General features: G+C 32.3%; 2 protein-coding genes across 2 annotated transcripts; one reads left to right on the top strand and one right to left on the bottom strand.

Annotated features, from left to right (window-relative positions):
• Positions 1 to 360: 360 nt before the first annotated feature.
• LOC131636525 (2-methylene-furan-3-one reductase-like) lies at positions 361 to 2,939 on the bottom strand. The gene is made up of 4 exons (XM_058907136.1): positions 2,445 to 2,939; positions 1,288 to 1,611; positions 999 to 1,158; positions 361 to 713 (listed from the first exon to the last, which is right to left on the bottom strand). Exons 1-4 carry the CDS (start codon positions 2,859 to 2,861, stop codon positions 448 to 450), a joined length of 1,167 nt encoding a protein of 388 aa, XP_058763119.1. The 5' UTR covers positions 2,862 to 2,939; the 3' UTR covers positions 361 to 447.
• A 13,354-nt stretch (positions 2,940 to 16,293) lies between these two features.
• On the top strand, positions 16,294 to 21,485 carry LOC131636524 (uncharacterized protein At4g28440-like). Its single transcript, XM_058907135.1, has 3 exons — positions 16,294 to 16,446; positions 16,811 to 17,049; positions 20,958 to 21,485. Exons 2-3 carry the CDS (start codon positions 16,827 to 16,829, stop codon positions 21,143 to 21,145), a joined length of 411 nt encoding a protein of 136 aa, XP_058763118.1. The 5' UTR covers positions 16,294 to 16,446; positions 16,811 to 16,826; the 3' UTR covers positions 21,146 to 21,485.
• The last annotated feature ends 3,157 nt before the right edge of the window (positions 21,486 to 24,642 follow it).

The raw sequence follows: 24,642 nt of genomic DNA, 5'->3' as shown, positions 1-24,642 counted from the left end.
ACTGATGGAGAATATTGCAGTGTACCAACTTGGAGAAGGCAAGTATATTCTAAGGACAAAGAATATCATTATCCCTTAATATTTTTTGTTACAAGAGTAAAAAATCAATGATGCAATCTTGTATTAAAGTTTCTTTATCGATTTCTTCAATGCAGGAAGCTGTTAATGTATATTCCTTGGGAATTTATTGACTTATCCATTTGTGAGAGAAGCAGTTGCGAAGAAATCGGTAATCTTTTTGAATAATCTACCCGTAACATTTTGAACAATGCATTGGGTATAAGACACATTTGTGCAATTTGAATGATGTGAATGAATTATGAAATCATCTTTTTGTTCTTTTATTAAAGCTATTCAATCTTTTTGATGATATCTGAACTCTTATTTACTCATATGATGTGAACATAATTAGATACATAACAAAATTTTCTATAACTTTAATTTGATTCATGGAATAGGGAATATAACAACCTTTCCAGTGGCTTTGTTTGTTTCAATGTAAGAGAAAGCTTCAGCAACCTTATCAAAGGTGAATGGACCTTTTGGATCGACTATTGGCTTCACTTTTCCACTCTCTAAATAAGGATTTAGTTTCTTCAAAACAGCTCCATTGGAAGTTACTACAAATCTGAATCCTGGTGGTGTAACAGCACCCGTTAATGCTACTACACTTCCACCTTCTTTAATAGCCTTCACCGCCCTATCACATTGCCCTGCAAATCACCAAGGTTCGAAACACTCACTATCACAAATAGACTGATAGAGTCTGCAAATTTTAGTTCAACTGACAAAAGCCGATATTGCTAGGTTGGACGTCAGCATTAGGGTTTGAACCTTGACTCTCACGGTTGTGTGTGTGACTTTCTAGTGATTATTACCACTTCGTCTACGGATAAAAAAGACTGATAGAAGTTGCAAACTATTTGGCTAAATTGTTTAGAATTTTGTATGGAAGATTGGAAGAACAAGAGTGATAAAGAAGTAGTGAAGAATTTTACCTATGGCATCATAAACTACATCAAATTTTTCTGGTAAGTCTTCAAAGTTCTCCTTTGTGTAGTCAATAGCCAAATCAGCTCCAAGGCTTTTCAACAGCTCCAAATTTCTAGTACTTGCAGTGGCCGCAACTCTTGAAGCTCCAAAAACTTGTTTAGCTAGCTGTTAGTTAATAAAGGTATGTTACTTCTCGCTCGCTAGTTACGAAGCATTGACTCAGACATACAAACACCAAACACAGCACAGATACTATCACGTCAACACCGGTAATAATTTGAGAAAATAGAATACCTGAATTACAAGGCTTCCAACTCCACCAGAACCATTAAGAACAAGAATAGATTTACCCGAAGAAAATCCAGTCCTCTCCAAACCTTCATGAGCAGTCTCAATTGCAAGAGGAAGAGAAGCAGCTTGAGCAAAGTCCAAATTCTTAGGTTTTAGTGCCAACAATTTCTCCTCAACTGCTGTGTATTCAGCAAGAGATCCAAACTGTTTAGGCCCTTCTAGTGCTTTCTCATTTACATCACCATACACTTCATCACCTACTTTGAATTCCTTTACTTCACTTCCAACTTTCACAACAACCCCAGCCACGTCATAGCCAGGAACAGTCTATGGACAAAAACAGTCAAATTTGATATCATTACTTTACTACCAAGGTTTTAAATTTACACTTATCGCGATTACGGCCACAACAAAACGCTATTGGAAAGTGCTGATACTGATACCATTATTCATTGATACTATTATTCACTGTTTTTAAGATGAAAAAGAAATTGTGGTTAATTCACATGATGACTGCAACCAGTATCGTAACCAGTGTTTTAAAATACGGTATGTTACCGCAAAAACAGCCACGACACAAAATAGTATCGGAAGGTGCCGATACCAATACCATTATTCACCATTTTGTGATAAAGAACATTGTAACAAATTCACACCGCAGTCAGCACAGTTACACCTATATTTTTATGGTTTTAAATTGTAGTCTGCAGCCACAATTGCAGTTGTAATATTACTGATGTAGTAGACTCTGCAACCGCATTGCCCCGCAATTGTAGTGTGAATTAAAACCATCATGTGTCTGACATTAGAAACCGCATAGGACAATTTTGCACGTATTCTTTCAAGTATTTTCATACAATCTCAAAATTTATAAATTCCAAAATTCAATCTAGCTCCTATATAATAAAAGATCTTTAATATCATGTGTTTTTTAAGAGTGTATCCTAATTAAAATTCACCTTACAACAAATGCACATCGCATCGTAGCAACTAACATCCGAAATTTCTGCAACCGCAATTTAAAACCATGTATGTACCGAAATAGTGGAAATTACAAAAACCTTTATGCAAGCGCAAAGTGAATGATATTTAAAACCTTGCTATTACTCCTAGAATACAAAATTTGTTTAGATAAACAAGTGTGAAAGAGAGTGAATCACCGGAAGAGGAGAATCAGTAGCCTTAAACTTTCCCTGCCTTCTTTTACCATCAACAGGATTAAGAGCAGCAGCAAAAACCTTAACAAGAACCTGATCATCCTTAACATCAGGAACAGCAACATTGGAGTCAAATTTCAAAACATCAACACCTCCATATTCTCCATAAACCCAGGCCTTCATTTCAGAAGGGACAGATATCACTTTCACAGCCTCGGAAGAAGCAGGTGAAGAAGTAGACTGAGACTTCACCAAGAATCTGGTAGATTTTGTTGAAGAAGAAGACAAGAGGGTTGTAGGGTGAGTTTTTTGGGTTATGTTTTGCCGGAAAGTGAAGGAGAATCTGAGAGAGAGTGGTGAAATGGAAGGAAGTGGAGAAGGGAGGATTGTGAGGTGAGAAGTTGTGGTGGAGAGTGACATGGTTTGGTTAATGCCTTATCAGGTGTAAGTTTGTTTCTGTTTTAGTTTCAACCAAACTTTAACGTTGGTGTTCTGTTAATGTTTGTTTGGTTATATGTATGGTACGGCAGAGATGTTATCTGCTTGCATGTACGATCGCATCTGAACCGTCCATTTGTCTCTTCACGAAAAGGTGAATGAATGAATACTAGAAATGCGGGAAGATGCGATACGGCTAAAGCAGGATAAATACATTCAAGAGTGATCCTTTCATGTTGGTATAAGTGGTAGATCTTTTAATTTCTTAACATTTTTTTATCGGAGTTCTTATGTTAAAGATGTGGTGAAATTTGAGTTTTTAGACATTAGTATGTTTTGATCTTAGAGTTTTTGATAGAATATACTTAGATTATGAATTTCTTTTCTTTTATTTATGATAATATATATTCCGATCAAGAATTAGAAATGAATGTATTTGATGAATTGGATGTCTTTGAACTATATAGGTGTGGGGTGAACTTGCATGGTTAGCACCCTAACATTCAAATTAGTTTAAAAATTCAATATGAGTATAGTGAAAAGTGAAGGTCAGAGAATGTATATTGTTTTCCATGTGAACTTACTTTTATATCTTGGTTCAAGTGGAGTGAATTTGAGGCGAATTGGGTCTTAGTTATTTGGGCTTTTGGACGGCCCAAAATTGCTTGGAATATCGATTTGTATTTCATTATTTAATTTTGATAATTTAAAATATTAGTTGTATGATTGATATATTTGTTTTAGTCGACCTCAAGTCTGTGTCGGTGTGACTACGAGATATTTGTTGGGTTTAGGTTTCTTTCCTATGTGGAGAAAAGCCCAAATATCAATAGTTCATTTGCCTCACTCATTTAAGTGGAGATTATCAATTTAGGATTAAGAGAGATAGAGAAAAATAAGGATTCAAAAAGAGAGAAAAGATGAGACAAACTCGTTAGTTTTACTCCAAAAGTAATACTAGCTTGTATCATTTTCAAATCATTATACTTACTAAGTTACTATATATTTGTAATGAAAAGCCATTGCTTCCTAGAAAAATAATACTGGTTCACATATTCTTATTTTTCAATTTCCTTTCTCATTACTCTTTCTACAATTTTCCAAATTCCCAGGTTTGAAAAATGCCTTCATCCTATCCAACTCCTGCTCTAGAAAATGACGATGTTCCAATAGATTCAAGTCAACCGGAGCATAACCGACATGTCAATGAAAATGACCATGATCATGCGATTGAAGATTCATTCTATAAGAGGAAGAGGAAAAGGAAAAGGAAAAAAAAACTTATCTTATTTGGAAAGACTTTGATGAAGTTGAAATTGAAGGAGGTGTTAAGAAGGTTGTTTGCAGATACTGTAAATACCAATTTGCAACTAGTGGTCCAGGGGCCAGCACTAGCCATTTAAAAAGACATTATGAAATCTGGATGCAAAGGAAGCTCCACATGGCTAAAGAAAAGAAGAAAATTGTTATTCCTTTTCAACCTTCTAATCAATGTATAGATATACATATGAGAAAAAAATATTCCTACTGCTATTATGGTGCACGAACACCCATTTGGTGTGGTTGAGAATGAAGTATGGATGTGGGCATTCCAATATGTAAAATCAGATTTTCATAAAATTGGTCGAAAAACAACAAGAGTAGATTGTTTGAGAATACACGAGGAAGAGAAGAAAATTTTGAAGGATTTGTTAAGAAACATTGGCAATATTATTATAACTAATGATATGTGGAGATCAAGTCACCAGGTAGCTAAATATATGGTTATCACTAGCCATTTCATTGATTCTGGAAAGTCCAAAAAGGGTGTTGAGTTTTGTGAGAATTCCTGCTCCAAGGCATGGGATTGATGTGGCTGATGCAATTTACAAGTGCTTGAAATCTTAGGGAATTGGGAGTAAGATATTTTTAGTTTCAGTCAACAATGCTTCTTACAATAATCCGTGTTTAAAAAGTTTGAAGGAAGACTATCCACTAAGCAGAATGTTAGCTCTTGGAGGGGCATTGTTTCATGTTAGATGTTGTGCACATGTACTAAATTTGTTAGTGCAAGATGGCCTTAGCCAAATTAAGGATGTCATTGGCAAAGTTCGTGAAAGTGTGAAGTATATTTACCATAATGATGCAAGATTGAAAGCTTTATATGATGTTGTTGAACAAAAGGGGCTGAAAGATAGGAAGCTCATACTTGATTGCCCAACATTATGGAATTCTACGTATCAAATGTTATTCGCTGCATTGAAATTCAAGATTGAATTCCTATCTTATAAGGAAAGAGAGTCACATTATAAGTATGCATTTTCAAATGTAAATTGGGACAATGTTGAGAAAGTTTGTCAATTTCTTGAAGTGTTTAATCTTGCCCCCCTTGTTATATCAGGTAGTGAGTACCCTACTTCTAACATATATCTTGCGGAAGTTTGGAGGGTGAGGCAAGTCATTGATAATACAACAAAATATACAAATTCATTTATGAGAGAAATGGTAGCTTCTATGAAATTAAAGTTTGACAAATATTAGGGTGAATGTAATTTTTTGATGGCTATGTCTAGTGTTTTGGATCCAAGGAGCAAATTTCATATTGTTGATACATGCTTTCCATTGATATATATAAAGCTAAAGTTTCTCTAGAGAATATAAAGAAGGTGAAGAATTTGTTAGAGGAGCTATATGGTGAATATGTTTCTCTAAGTTTGTAAGAGTAATCTTCTAATGAAGTTCATATTAATGACATCAATTCATCATCATCTTCGACCCAATCTCAATCTTTAGTCATCACTGGATTTGAACGAATCATGAGCATTGTGCATGAAAAGGAAGTTGTTCCCACAATGAAATTAGAATTACAAACTTATTTTAATGAAGGTGTTTACATTCCCGATGGAGATAATAACTTTTTTTAGCACATTGGAGTGGTGGAGGAACAATAGCTTAAAATATAAGATCTTATCAAAGATGGTTGTTAATATTTTGTTCCTATATCTATCGTGGCCTCAGAGTCTACTTTTAGTGACAGAGGTAGAGTTATTGATGAATATCACTATAAATTGAATGAGAAATCTAAAGAAGCACTTATTTATGGTGGGGTTTGGCTTTGTCACAAGTATAACTTAAAAAAAAAAATCAAAAGTTAAAAATTCTTCTTTTCACATTATATTTGTATAATTTTTCTTACAAGTATAATTTTTAAACTTGTTATAGTTTTTAATTTTTCTTTCTTATTTTGAAGGTGGCGGTTGAACAACATTTGGAGACCACCTTAAAGATTTGCATCCTTTTTTATGTTTAATGGTGTTTGGCTTGCTGCATATTTATTAATTTATTGAAGCATGATTTTCTTATATTATATGTTATATAATTTCAAAGACTAGTTGTTATATACATAGGAGAGTTATATGAAATACTAGTTGTTATATACAACATGGTTTTTCTTTATGATACTGTCTTAAATTCTATTGAAATTTTTTATGGATATTTTGAATTTTATGCTATTTCATGATGAAGAAATTTTTTTGCACTTAGATATTCCTTGTTAAACTAATGCACTGTGTTTTTGTTCTTCTAGTGTTTTAACATACTGTCACGCTGTCTGTTAGTATTCGTAGAAGCTCGCTTGTGGTGTAGTGGCTTAGGGTAATACTTTATTTTGTGTTGTAAATATTATGGTTTTGGATGTGTATCTCTGTTGCTTTATAGGTGTAATATGTTAAGATACAATATTTATAAGATGTTTGTCTGTGTGAGATTTAGGATCCTGCATGCGAGTTCTGAAAATTTGTGGCATCTTGAAGTCGTTGTTTACTATTTCTCATCTAGTGAGAGCTCTTGTTTCTTAACTTATGATGCTAATTTGGGTGAAATTAATAAAGTGATTTACTTACTAAAGAAAAAATTCATTGTTGTATAATGATTGGCGCACAAATTGTGATATTTAACTACAATGTTGCAATATTATCCATATAAGGTATACATCCCTCCAAGTTATTTAAATTTATAAAATTCAAAATTATAATTTGGAATTTATTTAACATTTAGAATGAATCTATGATTAACTAAATTTAAATAATACTTTTATAGTTTTAATTAAACTAATTTAAATAATAATTATAATTTAGAATTTATTTGACATTTATAACTAAATTTAAATAATAGTTATAATTTGGAATTTTAAAATTATAGAGATTAACAATAGTTGTTTTGGTTGGATCTTTAACCAATTACTTCACATTATAGCAAGTGTGTATATGTACTAATCATACAATAAAATTATTCATAATAAAAAAGCTAGACGAGTATTTGGGCAACTTTGCCACATGTCAAACTCACATGGATTCTCAGCCCATTTATTATATTGTCATGTTGCTAAAAGAGGAAACTTTCAATTATAAATATAATTCTATTATATTTTTAATTTTAATGAAATAAACTTAATTTCATACGAGACATGTGAAATCATGAGTGCTTGGGTCATTCGAAAGATCAAATATTGGCTGCCTTTCCTATTCTCAATACTCCTTTCCTATTCTCAATGTCATTTCTTCCATTCTCTTCTCCCAACATACACATCATCAATGTCACCTTTTTTTCTCTCTCATTTATCTCTAAAACTTCTCTGCGGATTTGTGTTTATATTTCTCTCTCTATGCATTTCTTCATTCTTCCATTTCTTTTTCTTCCTTCTTTCTCAAAATCAAACGATGAACCACTGCGCCGATACATTCAAGATCCCCTCGATTCGCCTCAAGCCTCCTCCGCCTAACTCCACTGCAGGCAGTCCTTCCTCGTGCTACCATCCTCCACAGTCTTCCTTCGACACTGCCCTCAAACGCCCTCAATCAACTGTGCGAATATGATGCTTGGTGTTTGTTTATGATTATGTTGTTGGTGTAGATTTAGTTTATCAGTGATCTAATTTATGATTGAATGTTTTGCAATTGCAGGGCAACTCCACCCATGGATCTTTCAAAAAGGAGGTTAGATATAGAAGCTTGACTCTCTTCTTTCCTTTCTACTGAATCAATTCAAAGCTACAGTAGATGATTTCATCTCAGTAGTTTAAAAAGGTTAGTATTTTGTAATTATATTAAGAATGTATAATAAAATCTATTTTTTAGTGTTGCAATTTGTTTGGCTATCTGTTAAATTAGTTAGGGTTTATGTATTTTGGACTGCAATGTTTTTGTAATATTTTCCCTTTATGTTTAAAACGATAATTTTATGCTGCAGTGAGTTTATTAGGGTTGGATTTGAAGAAATATTGGAGAAAGACAACTATTGTTATTAGGTTCATCAAGAGTGTATTCTAATTATTTGTGTTTTTAAATTGACAGGGTGACAAAATTTAAGTTTCAGTTAGAAAAGCTCTGTTGTCTCGATTTGAAAGTAAGATACGTGAAGGAACTATGTATACTTTCAAATCTTTTGCAGGAGTTGCTGTAGTATTTGAGTTGGGTACCATTGTGAGAGCCATGCTGAAAAACCCGAAAATACTTTTGCTTGATGAGGCAACAAGTGCACTTCAATCTTAAAATGATGAGGTTTGCTCAGTAGATTGAACATTTCTTAACTGATCAATTGAGTTTGGCCAAATCTTTTCCACAAATCTATTATTTAACCCTTTTGCATCATTGAATATTATTTCTTATGTACAGTTTTGGACAATTAAACTCGGCGGGATTAAATGTATAGATGTTTATGACGTTAAGGAAGCAGTGTATGAGCTAGCAGCTACTACTAAATTGGCATGCTATGTAACTCAAGGAACATGATTTAAGGCAAGTCTAATATGATTCTGAACTATTCATAAAGAAATCTATTTCCATCTTAAGATAAACTGATAAAATTTTGATATTTACAGGTTTTTAACTGTTCAGATGCTCCAAAGCTCATCAATTTCAACAAATATGTGGAATTCCTTACTGTTGTTGGGGAAAAATTGTATTGTGGTTGCTCTGGTTACAACATACAGGGAAGCACTCCTTTACCTTACATCATATTTAGTACCTCTTCTTAATCTCGAATTATTATTCTTACCCTTTTCTTCTATAATCCATTTTTGATACAATTAACCACTTGTGTCTAAGCTTCTGTTTTGTAAATAAATTTAGGATCTTTTTAATCTGTGTATATTGTTATGTCACTTAAATTGGGGAAGTTGAATTTGTTACCTCTAAGAAACTTGGATCTGTATCTAAATCTTGCTAAGGATGCTATCATTGTTGTTTTGTATGATCATAACCGGCTGCATTATCTTCGAGTAGTTGTGGATAGTCTTTCCAAGGTTGTAGGGATTAATGATATTTTGGTTATTGTTAGTCATGATGGTTACTTTGAGGAAACGATCAAGATTGTTAGTGGTATAAGGTTTTGCCAAGTGAAACAAATTGTTATTCATGCTGGTCACATCTGGCTTACTGTGTTGTCCTAATATTGTTGAGTGATTTAAGTTTTGTTTGACTATTTGGTAATCAATTTTTCAGGCTTTTGGTTATGCAGATTCTTACAAGGAAATTAATGGTGAAGGCACTTTTCATAGAGGTTTCTAATTATATATAGTTTCTTTCATTCTTTAAATAACTATCTTTGTCACTGTTTCTTCAGCTTTTCAGGTTAGTTCATGATGTTCAACAGTAACACCATGGAATTTCATAAGCTCTAATCAAACTTGAATTAAGTGGGAGTTTTCTCTATCAGTATTAAACATAATTGTATCTGACTCCTTCATCTTCATAGAAATCCCATAATGTCAAAGCCCAATGATAAAACGATGAACAAAATATGGTTCCGATTGAGCATGTGGCTTGAAAAAAAAACAACAAGTATCAATGCTGTCTAAAATGATAAGTGTTTTTATGTGTGATTTTAGTTGAAATTATGTTAAAGATATTAAAAAATGTAAGTTCTTACTTGATCTCAAGAAATGATAATAGTGAATGCGGCCTTCATTTTTCGTTTTGAAATTTCTATTTGCTTCTTCCATGATGAATTTGTTTATGATACTTGGCTTTGACTCAATATTTTCTATCTCCCCTTTAATGAAATGTAGAACATTTCAAGCCAATCAAACTGCCTAATTTTGTTAGATTTCTACTCTACGGAATACTGATCATTCGGTTACAGTTATAAGCAAGAAGTGGGAGGATCCTTTCTCTTTTTAAAAGTATATCAGCCTGTATATGTGTTGGTACTCAAGTTTTTCCCTATTTTTTTTTAGATCTATCGTAGTTTGTTGGCAATAAATAACCCAAAACAATTGGATTCAACAAAATTTGAATGATCTTTTATTTACATTTAATTTTAATGATGATTTTAATATAGTAGTAGCATAGTACCCTTTTGAAAATATTCCTTCAACTTAGTATAAACGTCCAGCCGAATGCTCACTATTGAGTCTCTGTTTTTTTTGTTTATCTTGCTAAAGTTGTGCTTTCATCATTTGTCTCTATTAACTGCTTAGTTAAAAAACAAATAATTATATAAGAAAATGATGAAAATATTCCCTTTTCTAGCTTTTTTTGTAACTGCTCTATTTGCTATGCGACAAAAAACTCTTCTGTGTGTATGCATCTACACATTTTTTATAATTAACTTTATTATTCGTATCAGTAAAAGGACCTATAAATGTTTTTCTTTGGCAGTAAAAGGATCTATAATTGTTAATTTGTTGAAAGTGGGAAACCAATTCCATGTCCATATGTAGAAAATGCAACAAACTTCAAGCTACAAAAGACAACAAGTCAGAGCCGGCAATGCAGTATAGATTTGACGTGTCTCATGTGAAGGTGATGGAAAGAAACACTTAACCACATTTTGATCAAATAATTTAATGGCTGAAAAACATTTTGATCTATATATTTTGGTATCCTGTTTTATAAAAAAGAATTCTATTCAATATTCAATTCATTCATTTTATGAACTCTTGGTATGATGAAGCATGAAAAAGGCAGTTATAAGTTGCTCTCATATAACTGAATTTTTCTTGAAGCAATGAATATTGGATAGTAAAAAATGTTGTTCAATAATTTGCTGAAATCTATGAAAAGTATATATTAGAATGTGTTTGGAGTATATGCTGATATAATTCATTCTCTATGTAATATATATTTGGAACCAAAAAACATTTATGAAGTGTTTGAAGCAAGTTAAAATCTAATAGATAATAAAATTACAAATATTTTAAAATTGTAATTCAAATGAATTCTATAGTTCAAGATTTTATAAAATAAATTTATAAATATTTTATTAAAGTGGCCATACTTAATTTTTTATTATATCAGTAAATATTTAAGAAAATATTTGTAAATATTTATAGTTATTAGTCATATTAAATTTATCATGTTGGTGATTTATTACATATTTATTTTTAAATATTTGTAATTATTAGTTATTTTATAATAACAATTATATATCAATAACAACTAAACTTTATCGAATGATCTAATATAAGAATGAACTTATCCGTGCGGACGCACGAGTTTTCTACTAGTAGACTTTTAAATAGGTTATTAGGTTAGGTCAGGCCAGACTTATAAAAAAGGCCAGACCATGCATAACTTAAAGCCTGTGATAGATAATAGGCCCGACTTAGGCTTTGAATTTGAAAAATAGGCTGGGCATACTTACGAAAAATCTAGCCTGACCTGACCTACTTCCACCTCTAATTACCATATAGATCATGTCTATAAATTTAACATCAATATGAAATAATTTGATATGTTAAAGAGATAGATTAAACTTAATATACTTTTGATGAACTTCGTAAGGCTTTAATTTTTATGCATCTCATTAACAAGTCAAATGATTTCCGAATGATGTTAAACTTTCTAGACATGATCTATATGATAGAAGCTTTCAATCCAACAGTTGATTGTGTTATACTGATATGCAGTAAATAATTGTTATAAGTGTCATGAAATTAAGTTTGACATCTTAGTGTTATTTATTCCATCATACAAGAAGTTTATAACGGCTTATGAAGAATTAGTTGGAGAAACATCTAAATCATCATTAAAAAAATCATCTAAAGATTTTTATGAAGTACATTTTAAGGAGTTAAAATAGGAATCAGTCAAAGAGATAAAATTTTGTCTTAAAGCTACTTGTGATGAAGATGATGAAGTAACTATTATATCCTACAAGCAACTGGTTGATTTAAGCATTGAACTTAGTAAAATAAATGATCAGCTTGAAATAAATATTGTAGATTATCAAAAACATGTTAAAGCTTTTAAAAGTGAAAATGAAAGGATTAGTGATGAAATGAATGTGTTAAGAAGACAAACCTTAAAATTAAATAAATGTGAAAAAATGTGATGCGTTAAGAAATGAAGTTGATAACTTGCATGAAACTTTAAATAAGTTCAATATAGGAAAATATAATGTTGATATATTTTGTCAAACCAATGAGCCTCGTTTAATAAGGATGGCTTAGGGGATCAACCTAATAATAAATGCTAAGTCATTTATTTGTATTTTCATGCCGAAAAGAAAATAAACCGTCCTATTCAAAATGCAACTTATGTCATAAGCATGGTCATATTGAACCTTTTTTCTTTGCCAAAATACATTATAAAAGATGTTAAATGGTTATATCTCAAAAGACCCAATACATCTTAAACTCCATAACACTAAAGGCCCCAAAAAGATTTGGTTACCAAAAGATGATCTATTGTTCAAATAATTATTTGGAAGTGATTTTTTGGTAATGATTCTCGGAAGGAACCTCGCCAAGGAGGAAATAAAATTTAAAACTCATCTGTGGTATCAAACGATTTAGAGAGTTACAAAAAGAAAGATAATTAAGTTTTGCTCCAATTTTTGTCAAAGGGCGAGAGATCTCCTCTCAAATTTTCTTGTGGTTTAAGGTAAATCACTTGATGAAGAATAAACTTAGAAAAATATGGCTATTCCAATAACAAGAGCTAATTTTAATTACACAGTCCATTTTTGTTATTTTCTACTAATCATATGTTTGAAAAATGAAGTTTTTAGAAAAATGGGGCATAAAATCTAAAAGGAGGAGTGTTGAAAGCAAAATCAGGGCTCAAAGTTATTTCAAGACCAAGCAAATTAAATTAGCTCTAAAATCACCTCTTAATTGATTAAACTAATAGTGTTAATCGATTAAGACTTTTAAAAAAAATATGGTGCTCCAAAACCAAATATAATCGACCAATGATCAAATTTGTAGCAAATCTTAGTGATAAATAATTTTTTATTTAGAATAAATGCAAGAATCAATCATCACCCTGATTTATCTATTAGGAGAAAATTTTAACGATTAAGAAGTTATTTTTAGCAACTTTTGATTTCAAATATATCTGATTTTGATTACAAGTATCTCTGATCATCCATGAATATTTTTGACCAAATCATATTCAAAACTTTTTTTAAGAAGACCATAAAAAGATATATTCATTCCTTTATTTTATTAATCCCAAAGTTTCTCTTTCTATTGTTAGCCTTCTTGTTGTCCCTATTTCTTATTGATATCATCATCATCATCATCATCATCATTATGGCTTCAATAAAAAATACTCGCTAGAAATCCCGCTTCAAATGGCTACTCATTCAAAGACTTCTCATCCAAATTTCAATAAGTTTATCATGACAAATTCTTTCTCAGCCGCAATGTTTCCAAAGTTGTCTATCTGGATGCAAAATACTTCAAAAGATTTGATTTCTACTAAAATATATATCCAGCCTTACTCAAATATTTATTCTTCAAAAATCCAGAGCCTATTGTATCCAAGATTAGTCAAAATAATCCAAGTTTCCCTTGTAATACCCGTCCTCAGAACTCGACATTTAGGATTTGCCTATACTAGAAAAATCTAGGTTTTCCCTACAATACCGACCAAATATTCAGGATTTTCCTATACTGGATATGGTTAATCCAGGTTTGCCCTAAATACCCGACTTTTGAACTCGACATTTAAAATTCGCCTATACTAAATTAATATAGGTTTTCCCTTCAATATCCACTTCTCATCGTTATCTCATATATGTGATCATCAACACAGTACATACATATGATATTCTAAGGACCATCCTACACCTATGTACACCACAACTCATGTCTAACATCACGATCCACTAACATCCTACTAGTACCTTATAGGTCGAATATAATATTACATGATAGTTAACAAACTATTAGAACCTCACCTACCAACTCTAGTATTACATAATATCCAATCCTACTAGTACACGGTGAGACTTACGTCTAATTCCGAGTTATACACAATGTCCAAAGTCATATCATTGAATAGAGTCGAGGCTTAGTCTCTAGCCCATTCGATTTCTTACAACATATCATTGAATTGAGTCAAGGCTTAATCATTTGCCCATTTGATTTCTATACTTATTAGTCGTACTTGTTAGTCATACTTGCCATTACCTAAGTATCCAATTCCAAGAATAATCTTAGGGTTCTTCATACTTTTCTTGATGTGTTCCAATTCATTAATTTATACTTAGTCTCATCCCTTAAGCGCAAAAGACTTTGGAAAAGAAAACCTAGGAGTTAGTAAGCGGCGATTACCATGTAATTGAAAAGGGATTGAACGCTCAAAGAGTGAAATAATAAAGAATTTGCAACCAAGTGAAATCGGTGGAACACTGATAAGTGTAAACCAGATGGGGCCAGGCAGGCCACGAGAGAGGAAAAATTCCCAACCTTTCAACCAAGATATTCACCAGTTGAGTAGGATTTGATACTGCTCTAGCATGGAGATGAGACAATGATAAGAAGTAATTCAGTGACTAATATTCCTCAAGAGAAAGCTCAACCCTATGTATCAAGTGGCCTGCAACATCCATGAGATTTACTAAGTGAACTGGGAAAATGAATTAAGAGGCTCTGCAATTGGACTATCCAATGTGCACGAGGGAATAAATACTCCAAATAAGTAAGTGATGGATAAAGCAACCAAGTCAAATCTTCTATTACCTAGAACTTATTTATCCTCTTTTAGAAACATATAATTTTTTTCATACTTTTCACTTTCAATTTAACAACAAAATTACAAGTCAAAACAAAATACAAACATTCATCCATTTTACCATATAATAATAGTTCCAACTTCAACAACAACAACAACAACAACAACAACAACAACAACAACAACAACAACAATAATAATAATAATAATAATAATAATAATAATAATAATAATAATAATAATAATAATAATAATAATTCCAAGAGCAATACAATTAATACAAATATTTTTTCACCTGCAACTACAAAACTACGAAACTCTGAATCATGTACCCATCGTTTAAATAACAAGTACAAAACTTCTAGGACTTTTATAATCCTCATAAAATATATACTTATAAAAGCTATTTAAATAATTGTTAGCTTACCAAAGAATATGGATACTAACGGTACGAGTACCATTAAATCCATATGTGTATCCATTATATAACATGTAGTAGAATATCCATATATTTTACCCCATGGATATGAATATCTATTAAACTACTCGTCTCATGCACAATTTTTTGCTCTTAGCATTAGAATCTCCACCGTGACCTCCTTAAGATCTTCTTTAATCAAAAGTATTAATGAGTGTATAAGGTTCTTCAATGAAAATAGCTTAGTTGTTGTTACTCTCTTCTTGAACAAATTAAGAGTAAGTTTTGTCAATGAATGGAAGATTTTCTATCACGAGAATTTTTAAGAGTAAGTTTTGTTAATGGATGGAAGATTTTCTATCACGAGAATCTAATTTTTAACAATTGAAAATTGTTCATTCAAACTGTTCAAGAATTGAGTCACTGATCTTTTAGATAATAATGATGGGCCATTTACAAAGAATCACATCTACAAGGATGGATGCATGTACAATTGAGAATATATAATAAGTAAGAACTCAACTCCTCCTAAAGAGTTCTCATTTCAATGAAGTAATCTAAAATATTTGATTTTTGTTTTAGATTATTGATCTGATTTTTTATAGTGATTTGATTCCTAAAAGTCTCAACATAAATGCTATCAACCCGAATGAAACTCTCACACAATTTTTCTAAAACATCGATAGTGTTCTCGAGGAAAATGATAGTGTGTAATAGGATAAAAACATAATTAATATTGGTCATTTATTTAAATTTTCTTTAGGTTAGTTGTACATCAACAAATTCAATAAAACATCATTTTTTGTATGTTAATTTCTCGATTTTCAAAAAATAAAAACTCAAAATTCGATCAATAAATTAATAAAATTTAATAAAAATTTTCGAGAAAGAACTTTATCACCCACTATAATCCTTTGCGACTGCGCATATTATAATAATAACACACTAAATATTTAAATGGAGTTAATTACCATTTCAACCCAATTTCATGATAACAAAATATAAAATGTTGCTAAAAAAAATGCCAATACCCTTTCAAATTTTGTAATGTTGGGCCATTTATCTAAAAGAAATATATCGGGTCGGGTCGGGTCATGTCAATACTTGACCCGACTTCAGTGAACACGAACATCCTTAAATGCTAACCTCGACGGCTACATTTCTCGTTTCAGATCTCCACTTTTCATTTCTGCCTTTGCAATTTCAGGTCAGATTTCGATTCCTATTCTCATCAATCCTTTCCAATTTCTCATCCCTTTATTCTGATTCTACCTTGATTTTCACACACCATTGATGATGTTCATTGAGCTTGCTTAATTACTTCTATTACTTCACACTGATCAAAATGTTTTTACACAAAAAAATCACAACTTTTTTAACCTAATTTTTGCACCTTTTTGTCAATTATCAATATCAATCGGTGAAAAACACATAGATTTGTATCTTTGTTTTGTTATTGAAGGAATCAATTTATGGAACATGATATTGATTCATGTAATTGATGCATGTTTGTGTGCTGCACTTGATTTTGTCCTGGTGGAATATAGTTGTGACATTTGTGTTTTTTGTAGGATTTTAGGTTAAGATATGGCAGAGGCAAAACCTGGATTGAGAAAGCCGGTTTTCACTAAGGTTGAACAGCTTCGACCGGGGACTAGTGGTCATACTTTGACTGTGAAAGTGGTGAATACTAAGATGGTGATGCAGAAGGGTCGTCCCGATGGTCCTCAACCGCGACAAATGAGAATTGCTGAGAGTTTGGTGGGGGATGAGACGGGGATGATCATATTTACAGCTAGAAATGATCAAGGTATGGTTATTGTTGCTATGGTATTGTCTTGGTTTCGTGATCATTTTATTACATTTTTGATATTTCCTCATACATTAATATGTTTATCTATCTTGGGATATTATGACTTGAACTTGTTTGATTGTCAATTTTGTCGGTACCTGTCATACGTGTTGTTCCTATGTTTGTTATTTTCGGGCTTGTATTGTCCATGCGATGGCGACAAATTATAATCATGGTTAATAAATGCTATAAAAGACATGAAGACCTGTAGATTTAAAGTTCAGTTACTCTGCATGTTGTTACAAATGCCAAATAAAATTTGGATTTTAGGGAGAAATAGCTGAGAATCAGAGAAGAGAGCTAGGGAAACAAAACATTTTATTGGTTAACTAAACGACAAACAAGGAAATCAAAGAATTCTCCTTCCAGTGATTCCGCCTTCAACAAAGTGGTTTTTTCCCTTTTTAACGGAGTCAATGTTCTGTGTTTGTAACTCGCAAATCTGAATGCCTCTCTTCTAATCTCTCCTAGTATTGAAGCTAACTTGCTCATTCAATCTCTTTAAGCCTTATCTGTATCACACACATTTAACTCTATAAGTAATTTCAAATTTAAGCAAATCCTAGCAATAAATAATTCTAGATTCACAAGCAATCAGATTCTAAATTCTTAACACTATGAAAATGAAGAACTACTGTTAGTATTCTACTCAGAGATGCAGCTTGGAAGTTAATGTTGTAACTACTTTGGTTGTTGACTAGGAAGTGTCTGATTTCCCGATTCATTTATGCAACATTTTCTAACACAAATGGCATTCATGCCAAACCTTAGAGATCATATTTTTAATAAATACACATTTATTAGAGATGTTTTCCCTCCTATTTGTGTAACGAAGAACTGAACTGGCCTTATGTAAACCATAAAGTTATATGCACATGCCCTTTTTATGCTAGATTCTACAAAAAGTTTGAAAACAACTATATTTTTCTATGTGGTTCACTCAGATTCAAATTCTGGCAGTTCTTTCCTCTCACCCAAGTAGATTAAGACAATGATTTGGATTTGGGTGATCTGCCCTGATGAATAAAATATACCGATTCTCTATTTTACGCTGTAATTTACAACATTTTGTTATTCACTATGATATGTATTGTCATATAAATATAATGGTATTGCCTGATTTATTTCCAATTGCACAACATGCTTGCATGTTGTGCAGTTTTAACTCCTATGGCTAAGAGATTGATTTTGAATTTACATATTCTACAAGTGATGTTAATAAAGTTCATTTCTCTCCGTTATTCATTTCTCTCCGTTATTCATTTCTAGCTTTAAGAAATTTAAACCTTCCCATTTCTCTCCCATGTAATGTAATTTAACTAAATTTATGCCAAAGGGCAATCGCGGTGCATCACTGCTCATTGGGAGGATTCCATGAATTAATATGCTGACTTAATTGACATGTTGATTGTTGAAGTCGTGAGCTTTTAGATAAAAGGGTGAGAGAAAATAATAAGAACTTTGCATATGCGTTGATTATAGGTTAAAACAATTTTTTTTGTCCTTTATCTTTTATCTCAGATTCATTTTGGTCCTTTATCTTTTCTAAGATTCATTTTTATCATTTATCTTTTTGAAGTGGGCACAAGTTAGTCTTTTTCTCACATCACATTAATTATCAAATAGAAAAAACCGAAGGGACACAATTATTGTCCCAATTGTCATCCATAATTTCCAAATAGATTTTAAACGGTTGTTAGTTGTTTCTGTTGTTGTCTTTACTTCAGGATTTTGTTAAAAAATAAAACACAATTATCAATTGTTACAATTTGGGAATTTTGGATGTCAAATGGAAAGATAATTATGCTGCCTCAACCAATCACTACTAAGTATTTTTTTTTTTTTTTCCATTTTACACTTAGCGAATTTGAGAAAAAATTTATGTTTATGCGCTTCAATTAAAAAGATAAAGGATTAAAATGAATATTAATAAAGATAAAGGATCAAAACAAATCTTAAGCAAATAGTTAAGGGATGAAAAACATATTTAAGCCTCAATATTAATTTGATAGCAATTTGATACAACAAACGACTCGATACTAGTCCATATATTCATTTCTATATAAACAAGGAAATAAAAAAAAATCATAGTAAGAGATATGAAATTTAACTCTAGGTGATATGTTAAGATTGAAAATTGATCCTAGGTGATAAACCAAGATATTCTAAAATGATATCTATTATCAGATAAAATTTCATTTTCGAACATTAATCTTATACGATAGGAAAATAATCTCTGCCCTTTGTGTTCCATTTTTGCTTGTACCCTGTTCTTGTGCTCATTCACTAGTCCATTAAGAACATCCAAAAAACTGGTGCTAAAATTGTTGCTTGCTTATTAAGCAGAAATTCTTAATAAGAAAATCTCATTGGTGCCAATTCCTATTAAGCATTGGGTTTTCGCATAAGCAATTGTTGGGTCATAGTGACGAAAACATACAAAAAGAGTAATTGTTGATGAAATTTAAGAATTGGAGTCACATTAGGGCCTATTTGGTGGTTGATGGGCTGAATTTGTTTAAAGCAAACATTTGTGATGTGTAAGGATGTGACACACTTGGTGTATGATTGGTTTATCATTGACAATTTGACTTAGATCACATTGATTTTGTAAATAAAGAAAAAGTAACATGAAGGACTGACGATACCAATGAAATGAATAAAAAAAGGAAATAGTATGGATTGGGTGTGTTGAACAATTACACCATTGGCTTCCTGTTTCGTCTTTGTCAAACAACAGTGTAACTCACTCAAAATTTACAATGTAAATATGAAAATGAATAACTCTAAAAGTTGAGAATTGATTTTAGTGAATCGCAGAAGGTAGGAATCACATCTTCAGTGTAAACTTGAGTCTGAAGCTAGAAATTGTTTTCATTAGTAAAAGCCATACACTCTACTTTTGGGTCAAACTGCCTTTCACCCTTCAAAAATTGATTTTGAAGAGTTTAAACGTGGTTCCAAAATGGGGCGTGAAAATGTAGGAGATGGGTTGCAGATACTCTTAGACAACAGTCATAGCATTTAAATACAAAACCTTAATTTGATTGGTTTAGTAGTTTCTCCCTCCTTGCATATCTAACTTTTAGTATGGTTCTTTACACATGCTCAACCCAATTAGGTTTAAACTCTACGTCTCTACCATTTTTCTTTGAATGTTGCTATTGCCCAACTTTCTCTTTGACACGTTCATTCCAAATCATATCTTACTAGCAGAGGACAGAATGTTGTGTTGTCTGTAGTGAAACTGCAAACTCACAATCTGTTTCGTCTGTTTTTTACGTTGTTCTGTTGCTGTTTCCTTATGCATTTCTTTGTTCCGTCTGTTGACAATTGCATTTCTTTGTTTTCACAATCTGTACCATTTCTGTTTTTCTTCGACCAGAAGTTGTTTACTCGGTTTTGTTTGCTTTGGTACAAGTAAAGAAGCTAAATTTTGTGGCCATTTGTAATGTATGCCGCACTTTTGTAATTGTAAATTTGATTGGAATGCAAAATGCAAATCAAACATCTTCAAGCGAAGTTGTTTGATGAGTATTATCTTTGCAATAAGATGAGACATTTAGATTCTACTTGGTGTAAAACACATGTTCATTCTTGCTTTAGTAATGTTTTCTTTGTAGTTTCTTCTCCATTTTTTGTATTTCTTCTCCATTTCTTGCTTGGTGTAATTTTTTAAAACTATAATTTGCATTTCCAATACAAATTTGGCAAAACAACTTACTCTACATATGAAAAAATAGCTCAATTAATTCCATATTTGTAGTTGCTCAATTTTTCATTTGCATTTCCATGTTCAGTAAAATTGCTGAGAATGTTCAAATGTATAAATGTTCACAATTTTCTTGAATGTTTCTTTTGTTCAGTGGATCTGCTGAAAGAGGGTTCAACCATCATTTTGCGAAATGCAAAAATCGACATGTTTAAAGGATCAATGAGGCTTGCTGTGGACAAATGGGGCCGTGTCGAAGTAACAGAACCTGCTGAGTTCACTGTTAAGGAAGACAACAACCTCTCCCTTATCGAATATGAACTTGTTAATGTTGTGGAGTAACATGTTTTGGAATAGTTTGCAACTTCTACTGTGTTATAATGAGAATAAAACAAAATCCAGCAACTAGGAACAGAGATTTGGAAGCTGTGTACCAAGAGTTATTTATTCCAACTGATTCAGCGGTTCTTATAAAACTGAAACAAATGTGATGTGCACTGCATTAAATGAAACAAAAGATAAGGGAATTAGCTTCCAAATCTTGTTTTTATTTTTGGTTTTATTATCTTTAGTTATGGATTTTGTGCATCTTTCTTCTGCCTTTGGATCATATGTATCAGAATTATATTATATGTGGAAGACAAACCTTTATACTTGGTGTAATCCCTTCTTTGCTTTTAAATTACTTCTAGGGGTGTAAATGGGTTTAGATAAATCCATCATATATGCCAAACCAATCCAAAAAAATGGGCTGGTCTAGGTCAGGTTAATGGTTGAACATGGTTTCTAAGAGGATTTCTTAATGCACGGCACTGCATGAAAATACAATAATGTCCTCCGGTTTCGGAGATACATCTCACGACTGGACGCACAAACATGCATACTGATGAGTTTTTATTTCAGAGATGCAGCTTCAAAAAAATTAAGATGAATTTTCCGAGAGTTACGAGGTAGAATAAAAAAACAAAATAGAAAATAGCAATTTGACAAAATAAAATTATTATTGGTATCATAAAATCAGCAATACATAAGGGATTTTAATATAGATCAAACATTATATTTCAATATCTAGGTGGACGTTGCAACATCTTGATAATATCATCGACCGATCTCGAAACAATCGCATCTAGCTCGATTGAAACTTTTGATTCTAAACAGATAAAAGTTTTTCACATAGCCCTTAAATCAGCGTATGTCTTTAGCTCATAGTTGCTGAATTCAATCTTCACTTCTTTGTTAACGGATGACGAGCGGTACTTGATAATTTCCAATAATGGAAGCCTGTACTTGTTGGTACGTAGTATCAATTGTGAGCACAGTGGGAAACATGTTGAATAACTTTATGGAACTTGATAATTTTAAATAATGGAAGCCTGTACTTGTTGGTACGTAGTATCAATTGTGAGCACAGTGGGAAACATGTTGAATAACTTTATGGAATCAGGATGAATCCAAAATATATCTAACGGTTACTCCATCATCGCACGTTCGTTACATAGATACGTAATTGTTATCATCTATAAGTTTCAAGAGGTGTTGCATTTCAGTTTTATCTCCCCTCAATGCTAATTTAGTTTGATAGCGCCTATTGTATATTGCATGATATTTGTGATATTCCCGAGTTTCTTACACTTCAAGGTTGCAACTAATGTTTTTCGGTTGCACCAAATTCATTGTCATGTCAGAGACACATTTCTTCTCTTCCAGCATGAGACGACATGCAATTGGATGACCAGTTAACTTTTCACACAAATCATGGTTATGTAAACCACATATCACATTAAAACTCCATTTGTCATTTGCCAACTGATAACCACACAACTTAAAGGGACACTCTCATTTTCTTGAATCAGTTTCATCTCGTTTGAAATTTCAGAGAGGAGGTCTATATTCCCACTTCTTTTGCATGTCAATGTCACAAATGCACCTCTTCTATCTCAACGATTATCGGACCTTTCGATAACAACACCAAACCTCAGTTTGGATGCTTATGTACGAATCCCTTGAAACATGTGATCACGAAATTCCAACTCTTGTTCATTTTTAAATTGGTTGCCAACATCTACCTCTTTCAGAACTACACGTGAGGCATCCAGAGACACAATAGGTTTAGGGAAAACATTGGGATGCACCATTTCTAATGAAAACAAAAATATAAACTACCCAGCAACATCTATAGCAAAAAATAGGTTGCTGAAAAATGAGAACATACAGTTTCCGGAAATGCATCTCCGGATGAGTTCATAAAGATACATTTCTGGATACAACGTAACTTTTTTCAGCTTAAAAGCAGAATTAATGTGATCAATGAGGCTTTAAATGAATGAACTTTACGTTGAATTCCAACTTCTTTTACTCCATTTGATATGATGAAATACAATATTGAAGTTTGGAAGTGAAAACCTTGATTGAGAATGAAAGGGTTTTTGAAAAGGGTTTATGGAAAAATGGATATAGGGTCTGATTATGCAGGTGGATGTTTTTATCAATAAAAAATTTGATCTTTTCAGAGATACATCTTCGAATAACTCACTGGAACACGTAAAAAAAATTCATTGTGTACTATGTGACGGAGATGTATCTCCAGAATACAATTTTCTTTGGCTATAAGGTGATGGTATCTTTGTGCTTGTTGTGTAATACAAATGATGCGTCCGAAAATGTATTTCCAGAAACTGAGGGGCATTTTCGATTTTCTATAGTGTTCTTTTCAACCTCATAGGGCGTATTAGGAAATTTCCTTTTCTAAAAGGGGACTTCTCTTCCCACCTTTAGTGGTGAAGAGCCACCCTTTGAAAACCCAAAAATTCCCTGACCAAAATATGGAAGTTATCATCCGTATGCTTTCTATACACACCAAAAAACTTTCATTAGCGAGCCACTCTATTTTTGCTAAAAATTAATATGGAAGGTGAGTCCATAGGTTAACTTTCATACTGTAACCCATATGATACATTTTGAATTCATGATAGTGCGTTTATTTTACAACTTAGCGGATATTATATAAGTTAACTTCCGTATCAACCCTCAAGACAATATGTTTCCCTTTTGGGTAGTATTTTTGTTATAAATTTGACATACAATCAAAATACCATAAACTTACGTAATCATATACCATGCAAAATACAATAAAAATATTATATATAATTCAACTAAACCATACACAAATGTAATTCAATCAAAATACCATATATTAAGTCAAAATGCAAATCATACATTGTTCACAAAACACAGACCAAACTACAAATGATCAAAATCTAAGAAAAGTCAATTACTAGGTATATCTGACCCCCCGGTTCCTCATATGTCTCTTGTACTGCAATACATTTCGTGGCTCGACTATCATGGCCTCTACACTGGCCTCACATGAGTGCCTTTAGGATACTCCCTCTCTCTATACCCGTTCCCCCAATAGCTGACATGCAGGTAACACATCAATGACATGATCTCCCTCTGCATCCGGTGTCAGATAAGGATGCGACACTCGGAAAAACCATTGGATATGGTCGATTGCAGAACTCCATGGATGAGGAGCTAACACATTATTTCCTCTAGGACCAGATGATCTTTGTACTCTGCAAATATCTCATCAACATCTCTGCGGAGCACTGTAGGAGGAGCAACAACGGTGGGGCTCTAGGAATACCCTACTGATACTAGAATTAGCGAATGATTTATAGGTAGATATGGATACATCAGTCGTGTCCTACAAGCTAGCCACTCCAAATAAAAGGATATGTCAACAAAGGGGCGTGTCTCACGGTGATCGTCGTAAAGTGTGAAGTTTATGTCATCTACCGTGATGCAACCAAGATAAACTCTTAAGGTATGGGTCTCCT

Source organism: Vicia villosa, unplaced genomic scaffold (assembly GCF_029867415.1).
Source record: "Vicia villosa cultivar HV-30 ecotype Madison, WI unplaced genomic scaffold, Vvil1.0 ctg.001765F_1_1, whole genome shotgun sequence".
NCBI lineage: Eukaryota > Viridiplantae > Streptophyta > Magnoliopsida > Fabales > Fabaceae > Vicia > Vicia villosa.
Note: the sequence above shows the minus strand (reverse complement) of the source record. Positions and strands in the feature narration are given on the sequence as shown.

Coding starts and splice junctions, on each gene's coding strand:
- LOC131636525 (XM_058907136.1), bottom strand. CDS start 2,861: ATGTCACTCTCCACCACAACTTCTCACCTCACAATCCTCCCTTCTCCA. Junction 1,159..1,287: donor TTGGAAGCCTTGTAATTCAG/GTATTCTATTTT, acceptor ATTAACTAACAG/CTAGCTAAACAAGTTTTTGG. Junction 714..998: donor TGTAGTTTATGATGCCATAG/GTAAAATTCTTC, acceptor GGTGATTTGCAG/GGCAATGTGATAGGGCGGTG.
- LOC131636524 (XM_058907135.1), top strand. CDS start 16,827: ATGGCAGAGGCAAAACCTGGATTGAGAAAGCCGGTTTTCACTAAGGTT. Junction 17,050..20,957: donor TACAGCTAGAAATGATCAAG/GTATGGTTATTG, acceptor TCTTTTGTTCAG/TGGATCTGCTGAAAGAGGGT.